Source organism: Dermochelys coriacea, chromosome 2, assembly GCF_009764565.3.
Source record: "Dermochelys coriacea isolate rDerCor1 chromosome 2, rDerCor1.pri.v4, whole genome shotgun sequence".
NCBI lineage: Eukaryota > Metazoa > Chordata > Testudines > Dermochelyidae > Dermochelys > Dermochelys coriacea.
The window spans coordinates 182,198,284-182,210,582 of NC_050069.1; the positions used below are offsets into that span (position 1 = coordinate 182,198,284).

General features: G+C 42.1%; 1 protein-coding gene across 1 annotated transcript in view; it reads right to left on the reverse strand.

Annotated features, from left to right (window-relative positions):
* The window catches only part of BMPER (BMP binding endothelial regulator), a 208,605-nt gene that overhangs the window by 155,044 nt on the left and 41,262 nt on the right, over nt 1-12,299 (reverse strand). Inside the window, exon 6 of the mRNA XM_038390677.2 lies at nt 11,525-11,607. Within this exon, the coding sequence (XP_038246605.1) occupies nt 11,525-11,607 (83 nt within the window). The remainder of the gene's footprint in view (nt 1-11,524; nt 11,608-12,299) is intronic.

Consider the following 12,299-nt stretch of genomic DNA (forward strand, 5'->3'; position numbering starts at 1 on the left):
CAAATTTTCTCAGTGCAACTTCCATTTCTTTGTGCACAACTTTCTTCACACCATTTTTGCATACTAGCATTCCATGCACATAAATGTCACACATTTCCTGCACAGACTCACATTTGCACATGCAAATCAGGTGCAAATTAGTTTTCTACATATTAATTCTGCAAACTGGTACAAATAGCATGAAAAATTTACACATGCACAAATGAGGTTGGGGTTCGGGCCACTTTTAAATTCGGTTCCTTATAGGCTTCAATTTCACATGCCCCAGTTTAAGTAATTTAACACAGTCAAACTTCATTTGTTTCTAATCACATCAGAAGACTGGCTGAGCAGTGTACCTGTGTGAAACTTAGCTGCTTGGAAACAAATGGCAAATATGTTTTTGGAAGACCAACATCAGTAACGGCTTCCCTGTGAATTCCATAGAAGATACCTATTCCCCATTCCTCCCAGTTCAGATATAGTACAACACTCAGCCATCCCAACAATGCAGTAATCCAGCCTCCAGTTGTTTTCCTTATAGGGTAACCTATTACCTCTCTCCTTCTCCCCCAGCAGGACATTTCATGTAAAACTGGTCCTCATCTGTCGCTACTCAATAGCTCTCGCTTCTCTCAGCATGGTGGTACCTCATACCTCCACATACCTCACATGCCAGAGCTCACAAAGCCTAGAGTCTGGGTAACACTGGTATATGAGTGCTTCTGCAATCAAAAGGACCTAGTTATGAGTTTGGAAAACTACTATTTAAAGATAATGGAAACCATGGAGAAGTTTCTCATACAGTCTCACTTTCTTGCCAAGCCTTCCCCCACCCCCGCTTAAAAAAAGTGCTACTTCAAAAGAAAAGACACTTAAGATAATTAGAGTCTGACTATTTTAATATAGGCTGTAAGAAAACAAACACGTAAGCCAACTTTTTTTCCCACTATGTGAGCAGGAACTCACTCTCTCAGTCTTGTAGAAGTAGTACCTGAGAAATAACAGATCACAGTCACCAGTCCTTCACTTAAATAGGTGCTTACTGAGGGGGAAATCTCTAGGTCTTCTCCAAAACACTCCACTGGCCTAAATCAAGAAATGTAGACTAATGCTAGACAGATGAATTACAGTACAACAGCTGGGTTTCAGTCTATGTGAGAAGAGATCCACATTATCCTGGTCACCTTTCCCCAAAGAAAGTGAGTCACTTCAAGCCATCTCACTCCTGACAGGCAATAGAGTGGTGATATATTTTCATTTTCAGCAAAAAACATGAGTCACCCTAAGGACTAGATAGCTCAGTGAAGTGGTAATAGAGTACAGAGTCTTTCATCTCCATATCACCACTATGAATACAGCCTGACTCAACAACGACCCAAAAGTTATTAGCTAATAGTTGTTTAGTGACCCATGTGAAATGAATATGATGGTGGTAGTTGTTGTCTTGTCCTGTGATAATCATATTAGGCCATGAAGTTCAAGAATTAGGGTGACCAGATGTCCCGTTTTTAAAGGGAGAGTCCCGTATTTAAGCTCTTCTACAGGTGTCCCTACTTTTTCTTAAAAATGGGCAAACTGTCCTATATTTTCTGTCTCTTCCTCCCTCCCCCCCATCAGTACTGGTGGGTCCTGCTGCTGGCCGGATCCCTGCTCACCAGCCACCCATCCACCAGCAGTGGGGGGGTCCAGTAGCCGACGATGGGGGTGGGGGCGCAAGGCTGGTGGCGTGGCGGGGCAGAACTGCAGTGCGTGGGGCCAAGCCACTCCCCCCTGTTGGTTAGTCAGCGCATCCCCCACTGCATGCCAGCTCTCAGCCAGCAGGAGCCCGCCTCCCCCATCCCGCTTCCAGCTGGCACTGGCTGCATGCTGCGCACTGTAGCGGCTGGTGAGTGTGGGCAGCCGCCAGCTGGTTACGTGTCACCTCTGTTGCCCACCCATCGGCCCTTTACATGCTCCCCATCTCCCTGCCTTGCTTCCTCACCACCACCACTCCAGCCCCACTGCTCCTCCATATACTCACCAGGTCATCAGGTATCTCACTCCCACATACACCAATGTATGATGGAACCTATCTGGAGGTTTTGGTCCAATTTCAAGTAGAGAATAGCTAGCAACACAAATTGGTCTAAGTGGAGAGCCTTATTAGTGAGCTCAGCAGAGAGGATAAGGACTGAATATCCTTGGAGACTGAACTACCTATACACCCATGGAAATGGATTCTGTCTAGCTCAGAATTAAGAAACATGGGCATAGCAGTGTGAAGAAGATTGCTCAGCCACTGCCTATTCTGCATATGTTCTACGGATAAAAAGGATACTTCAGTCTCCAATCTGGCACTATTCTCAGGCACTAAATTCACATAAATAAATAAATAAATAAATAAACAAACAAGTCATAATTACCCTCTCTTATGCTTTTTGAGCTCAGCCATATTCAACAGGCAAACTTCTGTTGTAAACAGTACATAATTGCACCACTTCATTGGATGAAAATGTGCAGGAATTCTGATTTTTCCTAACTTTGGAGTGCTTACATTTCCAACCTTAACATTTTTAAGGTAGATTTTTGGAAGTAATATCAGTATAGCTGCTTTCGATGAATTTAGTGAGTGCAGACTATCATTCAGAGAAGACAATACTCATTCTTGTTCTCCCAAGTTTAATAGTTAACTTTAATCCCCTGGCCATTTATCCTACCAGCTATGATGGATCTATATTCTGGACCCCCTACCATAAGTCATTAAAAAGTTACATTCTTAGTCCCTAGTTTTGTCTAACACTGAAATGTGATTGTCACAAGGTGTTTATATCCACAAGTCCTTTGTCAACGCTACAAAAAATATCCTTGCAGAAACTTTTTTTCACTTTATCTCCACTCCTCTTCCCCAAAAGCCATGTGGAATAGTTCTAATCTCACTTCACAGTAGAAATCTAATTAGGCGTGAGGAAATACCTTTCATCTAATAAAGTCCTCACATGTTACAGCACATCACTCACAAGGCTGTTCCCATACTATCGCATGACTAGATAGGTTTCTTAAATAAGACATCCACAGACCACTCAGATAAGAGATTCACTTCAAACCCCTTCTTTAAAGGAAAAGGACACAGAACAGGCAGTAAACTGCTATCAGAGTTCTTAAGCTGGTCCATTGTTTGCCTCCAATTTAAATCACATAGAAGGTAATATGGCCCCAAATTCTGAAGAAAACAAAATAGGCAAGTAGCAGTTAGGGGAAAGGAGTGGGGGAGCAAGAGAGATAACAATGAGCATGAGTTACAAAAGGAACACTGCCTTGTTATTGTGTGCAAGATTCAAAAGGGACTGGACTTTTGTATGGATATCACAAATAGCCGCAGCTGTTATAATGAAATACATCAGCCCTTCTTTGTAATGGATATTAAAACTCATGCTTCAGGGTTTAAGTCAACCTCTAATTATTAGAGACTATAATGAGACCTAGATGGGGGACAGATTATCCTACGTCTACCTGCTCTAGGGTTCTTGTACCTTCTTCTAAAGTATCTGGTGCGGGCCACTGTCAGAGAGAGGACACTAGCCTAGATGGACCTTGGATCTGAACCAGTAGGTTCCTTCCCCTTCCTTCCCATTACAAACACCCCAACTTACCTCACTCAGTTAGGCTTTGTTCATTTTGGGTTTTTGGAATGGAGGAAAGTTGATAAAGGAAATATTGCATATTGACAACTCATTTATACAGAACAATATGACGATGATGATGAAGTCAGGATGGTATCCACTAACGGCCAAATATGCTGCTGACAGCAGCAAGCATGACTCCATTGCCCTCTGTGGGACTGCACCTACTTATACTAATGATGAATTTAGCGCATTGAGGGTAAGATCTTGTAAGGTAGAAAGCAATTCCTGCCAGGCACTGAGCAGCCTCAACCATCATTAAATCTAATTCTGCTCTCACTTGGGCAGGTGGAAATCAAGAGCAATCCCACTGAAGTCAGTGAAGTTACACCAATGTAAAGATGTCATAAAACTGTTTTAAATGAGAGGAGAAGAGAGTCCACGGACTCCTCTGCAAGTTGAGGGTGCTCAGCACATCACAGGAGACACTTAGTCCACATAGGACCTGTGAGATGCTATCTCCAGTGCATTTTAAGGATAAAATCTTGAAACAAAAACTATGACCATGCTAACTTGTTACAGTAACAATGTTGATTTAAAGTACAGTTAATACTGAGCAACACTTCCAAGGATCACAAACTGACTTTTTCCCTCAAATATTTTTATTTCTTTACAATAACATTTAAGAAGATGTTTCTAAAACCCCATTTCGTTAGTTTTTTTAAAACGGGACATCGGTAAGTGATACTTACAAGACACTGGATATCTCTATTGAAACTTAAAGCACCCGTCACATAATTATTACTGATATTTTGTCCATCTATTGTAATGTTAGCAAAGAATAAAGTCTTGCACTTCACTGGTCTTAGAAAGCAGCTTAATGAAGTAGGTCCTCTCTCCCAAGTGGTATTAAGCTCTGATCTCAATGTAAGAGCATATGATCATATGAATAGCCATACTAGGTCAGACCAATGGTCCATCTAGCCCAGTATCCTGTCTTTCCAGCAGTGACCAGTGCCAGACACTTCAGAGGGAATGAACAGAACAAGGCAATCTATTGAGTGATCCATCCGCAATCATCCAGTCCAAGCTTCTGGCAATCAAAGGTTTAGGGACACCCAGAGCATGAGGTTTGCATCCCTGACCATCTTGACTAATAGCCATTGGTGGACCTATTCTCCATGAACTTATCTAGTTCTTTTTTGAACTAGTTATACCTTTGGCCTTCAAAACATCCCATGGCAATGAATTCCACAGGTTGACTGTGCGTTGTATGAAAAAGTACTTTTTCATGTTTGTTTTAAACCTGCTGCCTATGAATTTCATGGGGTGACCCCTAGTTCTTGTGTTATGTGAAGGGGTAAATAACACTTCCTTATTCAGGTTTCAGAGTAGCAGCCGTGTTAGTCTGTATTCGCAAAAAGAAAAGGAGTACTTGTGGCACCTTAGAGACTAACACATTTATTTGAGCATAAGCTTTCGTGAGCTATAGCTCACTTCATCGGATGCATTCAGTGGAAAATACACTGGGGAGATTTATATACACACACAGAGAACATGAAACAATGGGTTTTATCATACACACTGTAAGGAGAGTGATCACTTAAGATGAGCCATCACCAGCAGGAGCCGGGGGAGGAGGAAAACCTTTTATGGTGATAATCAAGGTGGGCCATTTCCAGCAGTTAACAAGAACGTCTGAGGAACAGTGGCGGGTGGGGGGGGGGGAAGAAATAACACGGGGAAATAGTTTTACTTTGTGTAATGACCCATCCACTCCCAGTCTCTATTCAAGCCTAAGTTATCAAGTATGTATCCAGTTTGCAAATTAATTCCAATTCAGCAGTCTCTCACTGGAGTCTGTTTTGGAAGTTTCTTTGTTGAAGGATATCCACTCTCAGGTCTGTAATCGAGTGACTAGAGAGCTTGAAGTGTTCTCCGATTGATTTTTGAATGTTATAATTCTTGACGTCTGATTTGTGTCCATTTATTCTTTTACGTAGAGACTGTCCAGTTTGACCAATGTACATGGCAGAGGGGCATTGCTGGCACATGATGGCATATATCACATTGGTAGATGTGCAAGTGAACGAGCCTCTGATAGTGTGGCTGATGTGATTAGGTCCTATGATGGTGTCCCCTGAATAGATATGTGGACAGAGTTGGCAACGGGCTTTGTTGCAGGGATAGGTTCCTGGGTTAGTGGTTCTGTTGTGTGCCATGTGGTTGCTGGTGAGCATTTGCTTTAGGTTGGGGGGCTGTCTGTAAGCAAGGACTGACCTGTCTCCCAAGATCTGTGAGAGTGATGGGTCATCCTTCAAGATAGGTTGTAGATCCTTGATGATGCGTTGGGAGAGGTTTTAGTTGGGGGCTGAAGGTGATGGCTAGTGGTGTTCTGTTATTTTCTTTGTTGGGCCTGTCCTGTAGTAGGTGACTTCTGGGTACTCTTCTGGCTCTGTCAAATTGTTTCTTCACTTCAGCAGGGGTATTGTAGTTGTAAGAATGCATGATAGAGATCTCGTAGGTGTTTGTCTCTGTCTGAGAGGTTGGAGCAAATGCGGTTATATCGTAGAGCTTGGCTGTAGACAATGGATCGTGTGATGTTATCTGGATGAAAGCTAGAGGCATGTAGGTAAGAATAGTGGTCAATAGGTTTCCGATTTAGGGTGGTGTTTATGTGACCATCGCTTATTATAGGGTGGTATTTATGTGACCATCGCTTATTAGCACCGTAGCATCCAGGAAGTGGATCTCTTGTGTGGACTGGTCCAGGCTGAGGTTGATGGTGGGATGGAAATTGTTGAAATCATGGTGGAATTCCTCAAGGGCTTCTTTTCCATGGGTCCAGATGATGAAGATGTCATCAATGTAGTGCAAGTAGAGTAGGGGCATTAGGGGACAAGAGCTGAGGAAGCGTTGTTCTAAGTCAGCCATAAAAATGTTAGCATACTGTGGGGCCATGCGGTTACCCATCGCAGTGCTGCTGATTTGAAGGTATACATTGTCCCCAAATGTGAAATAGTTATGGGTGAGGACAAAGCCAAAGTTCAGCCACCAGGTTAGCCGTGACATTATCGGGGATACTGTTCCTGATAGCTTGGAGTCCATCTTTGTGTGGAATGTTGGGGTAGAGGGCTTCTACATCCATAGTGGCTAGGATGGTGTTTTTAGGAAGATCACCAATGGATTGTAGTTTCCTCAGGAAGTCAGTGGTGTCTCAAAGATAGCTGGGAGTGCTGGTAGCGTAGGGCCTGAGGAGGGAGTCTACATAGCCAGACAATCCTGCTGTCAGGGTGCCAATGCCTGAGATGATGGGGCGTCCAGGATTTCCAGGTTTATGGATCTTGGGTAGCAGATAGAATACCCCAGCTCGGGGTTCCAGGGGTGTGTCTGTGCGGATTTGTTCTTGTGCTTTTTCAGGGAGTTTCTTGAGCAAATGCTGTAGTTTCTTTTGGTAACCCTCAGTGGGATCAGAAGGTAATGGCTTGTAGAAAGTGGTGTTGGAGAGCTGCCTAGTAGCCTTTTGTTCATATTCTGACCTATTCACGATGACGACAGCACCTCCTTTGTCAGCCTTTTTGATTATGATGTCAGAGTTGTTTCTGAGGCTGTGGATGGCATTGTGTTCTGCACGGCTGAGGTTATGGGGCAAGTGATGCTGCTTTTCCACAATTTCAGCCCGTGCATGTCGGTGGAAGCACTCTATGTAGAAGTCCAGTCTGCTGTTTTGACCTTCAGGAGGAGTCCACCCAGAATCCTTCCTCTCCAAATGCAAACAGATGGACATTATACCAAAAGGACTGAAGGTAAAAAATCCATTAAAATCTACATACCATACAGAATATGCTGACAGCTTGTGCCACATACTCTCAAAGAAACTGCGGAACCCCCTGATCAACATCCTCTACAGCAAACAGGGAAAGATTAAGACTGAGCTCTCAAAACTGGATACTGTCATAAAGAACCAACCTTCCACACAAACTTCCTCGTGGCTGGACTTTACAAAAACTAGAAAAGCCATCTACAACACACACTTTGCTTCTCTACAAAAGAAAAAGGACACTAAACTATCTAAACTACTACATGCCACAAGGGGCCACAACAATGGTTCCCGTAACCCACCCAGCAATATTGTTAATCTATCCAACTATACTCTTAGGACAGATTCTTCTGCTGAGCTATCTCGGGGCCTCTCCTTTTGCCCCTCCACCCCCACGAACATGATACAGTTCTGTGGTGACCTAGAATCCTATTTTCGACATCTCCAACTCAAGGAATATTTCCAACACACCTCTGATCAACATATTAACCCACAGAGACCTTCCTACCAACACTACAAAAAGAAGGATTGTCGACAGCCAAGCTCTACGATATAACCGCATTTGCTCCAATCCCTCAGACAGAGACAAACACCTACAAGATCTCTATCATGCATTCTTACAACTACAATACCCACCTGCTGAAGTGAAGAAACAGATTGACAGAGCCAGAAGAGTACCCAGAAGTCACCTACTACAGGCACAAGAAGAAAATAACAGAACACCACTAGCCATCACCTTCAGCCCCCAACTAAAACCTCTCCAAGGATCTACAGCCTATCCTGAAGGATGACCCATCACTCTCACAGACCTTGGGAGACAGGCCAGTCCTTGCTTACAGATAGCCCCCCAACCTGAAGCAAATACTCACCAGCATCAGAACCACTAACCCAGGAATCTATCCTTGCAACAAAGCCCGTTGCCAACTCTGTCCACATATCTATTCAGGGGACACCATCATAGGACCTAATCACATCAGCCACACTATCAGAGGCTCGTTCACCTGCGCATCTACCAATGTGATATATGCCATCATGTGCCATCAATGCCCCTCTGCCATGTACATTGGTCAAACTGGACAGTCTCTACGTAAAAGAATAAATGGACACAAATCAGACGTCAAGAATTATAACATTCAAAAACCAGTTGGAGAACACTTCAATCTCTCTGGTCACTCAATTACAGACCTGAGAGTGGATATCCTTCAACAAAGAAACTTCAAAAACAGACTCCAGCGAGAGACTGCTGAATTGGAATTAATTTGCAAAGTGGATACAATTAACTTAGGCTTGAATAGAGACTGGGAGTGGATGGGTCATTACACAAAGTAAAACTATTTCCCCATGTTATTTCTCGCCCCCGCCCAACCCCCCATTGTTCCTCAGACGTTCTTGTTAACTGCTGGAAATGCCCCACCTTGATTATCACCATAAAAGATTTTCCTCCTCCCCCCCTCCTGCTGGTAATAGCTCATCTTAAGTGATCACTCTCCTTACAGTGTGTATGATAAAACCCATTGTTTCATGTTCTCTGTGTGTGTATATAAATCTCCCCACTGTATTTTCCACTGAATGCATCCAATGAAGTGAGCTGTAGCTCACAAAAGCTTATGCTCAAATAAATGTGTTAGTCTCTAAGGTGCCACAAGTACTCCTTTTCTTTTTACTTCCTTATTCACTTTCTCCACACCAGTCATGATTTTATAGACCTCTATCATATGTCCCATTTGGTAGTCTCTTTTCTAAGATGAAGAGTCCTAGTCTTTTAAATCTCTCCTCATAGAGAAACTTTTCCACATGACTAATCATTTTTGTTGTCCTTCTCTGTACTTTTTCCAGTTCTACTATATCCTTTTTTGAGATGGTGCAACCAGAACTGCATACAGTATTCCTGGTGTGTATGTACCATGGATGTATATAATGGCATTATGATATTTAGTGTCTTATTATCTATCCCTTTCCTAATGGTTCCTAACATTCTAATATCTTTTTTGACTGCTGCTGCACATTGAGCAGATGTTTTCAGAGAGATATCCACGATGATTCCAAGGTCTCCTTCTTGAGTGGCAACAGCTAATTGAGAATCCATCATTTCGTATGTATAGTTGGGATTATGTTTCCCAATATGCATTACTTTGCATTTATCAACATAGACTGTCATCTGCCATTTTGTTGCCAGGTCACGAGAGATCCTTTTGTAGCTCTTCGCAGTCTGCCTGGGACTTAACTTTCTTGAGTAGTTTTGTATCATCTGCAAACTTTGCCACCTCACTCTTTATCCCTTTTTCTAGATCATTTATGACTATGGTGAACAGTATTGGTCCCAGTACAGATCCTTGGGGGACTCAACTATTTACCCTCTCCACTATGAAATCAGACCATTTATACCTACCCTTTGTTTCCTGTTTTTTAACCAGTTACTGATCCATGAGAAGTCCTTCCTTCTTATCCCATGACTGATTACTTTGTGTAAGGGCCTTTGGTGAGGGACCTTGTTAAAGGCTTTCTGAAAGTCAAAGTACACTATATCCACTGGATTGCTCTTGTCTGCATGTTTGATGACATCCTCAAATAATTCTAATAGATTTGTGAAGCATGATTGCCCTTCCAAAAGCAGTGTTGACTCTTCCCCATTATATTATGTTCATCTAAGTCTGATAACTCTGTTCTTCACTATAGTCTCAACCAATTTTGCCCGGTACTGACATTAAGTTTACTGGACTGTAATTGCCTTTTTTAAAAATTGGCATTACATTAGTTAGCCATTGGTCATCTGGTTCAGAGGCTGATTTAAGTAACCAGTTACACACCATGCTTAGTAGTTCTGCAATTTCATATTGGAGTTCCTTCAGAACTTTTGGTTGTATACCATCTGGTGACTTATTACTCTTTAATTTATCAATTTGTTCCCAAACCTCCTTAAGGAAGTATATAATCTCATCATGACAAGGATGCAATTGCTAATCTCCACATTCACAATTGCAAGACAAGGATCCAGAGTATGCCCTTTCATAAGCGTCAAGCTAAAATCCCTCTGGGGTAGTCCCAAGAAGAGTGGTTGGACATGGGTCTCCTGGCTTCTAGACTTAAGTTCTAATCCTTTCTCTGACACTGACTTGCTGTGTGATGCAGGGCAAGCCACTTACATTCTACACCTCACTTACACATGACACCTACCCCCTTTGTAAGCCACTTTCAGGCCCACAAATTAAAAGCACTATATAAAAGTTAACTGTTTATAAGATGTCAGTCAACATATAGGAGCATTATCTGCATAAACACTATGGACAATAAGGATGAACTAGAAAAAAGTTTAGTCATTTCAGTTAGGGATCCAGTGGGATAGTAGGATAGTCCTTACAACTTGGGAAGTTTGAAGGTAACTCTATGCTGGGGCTTCACAATGTAGATAGACACGCTCAGAGGACTTTCTCTGTAATTGGACAATTCCTAGGATGCTAAAAGCACAACCATACATTATTTCTTGCCCTCAGAAGGCTTATGCTGAGCCAGTTAGTTCACTGGTGAGAGCTGTGCCAACACAAAGCCAACAGAATCATACAGTCAGGTCTACAAAAGGCAAGCAAAGACAGGTGCCATGCCCGTATTTTAATCATAGTGGTGAGGACTTTATTAGCCATCCACCTTTCATTAAGCAACATAACCTACAGGATAAGTTTATGCCCCTTGCCATATGATTCTGATATGAAATCCCATGCAAGATCAGTAGGACACATACAACAGATGTTGGCCAATAGATGTCATATGAAAATCCTGTCTACTGCTATCTTATCTCTCTTTAACCCGATCTCAACAAGAAACAAAAGGCTCTCACTCAGAACCAGCCTCCCATTTGGACCATCAAATCCCCAGTTCCCAAATACATTGCTCTACCCTCTCAACTACACATAGCCATGAAAAATATGCCAACTTGGGAATGGAAGTAGTACTATAGAAAGCAATTGCGTAGTGAAATCTTCTAATAAAGCTTGACCTCCAACAATAAGAGGAGAGAAGAGTGTGCATTAGTGTTGCCTCCCCTATAAATATTTTGCAAGTTATGACAATAATAATATGCCTTTTGAAGAATGTACTGTTAGTTACAATATCACAGAGAAATACTTACAATACAAGAACACTTGGTGCATTTGTTTCCTTCAGGCTGAAATTCTTTCCCTTCATGGTAATGTCTACCTTCAAATATACAACCTGAAAAGCAGACTTTGGGTAAGTGTGACTTAGATCGGGACACTTTGTTTGTTACATGATCGTACTATAGAATTATGGGGAAAGGAATCACTTTATCCTTTCAGTGATATGCATCCAACAATAAAATGTGCATTGCAGTGCAGTAACCTGTGTAAGCCTTGGGAGCCCTAAAAAGTTAGTTTGGTCCAGGATGGAGGAGGAAGAGCTTTCATGGATTTACATAGAAAATTTCTTTTGTGGCAGATAGTTTGTGCCACATTGTGCCAGGACTCCCATTTTAATCAACTTCTGTTTACAGAAGATTTCACTTTTTTAACAAGGTGCTTGTCCACATTAAATTTGGATAGATATAATAAAAAATTAAACATACCAAGCCAATTATATCACTAGAGCAGCAATGGTCTCCTAGTTATATAGTCCTGTAAAAACTAATTTGACAAAACTACCCACAAAACAACCCTCCAAACTATCTCCTTCCTTTATTGCCTAGTCATATCATATGTTAGGCCTAAATAATCTCCTGCACACTCAACATAATCCCCATGTTCCAACTCCCAAAACAATGCCTTCCTATCAATGCTGTGACATGTGACTCTTGGCCCCTCTCCATTCGCCTTCTATACTTTCATCCTTAAAACATGAACCCCAGCCAGACCCTGCACAGCTGAGAAAACCTCTGGAGTACCTCACAC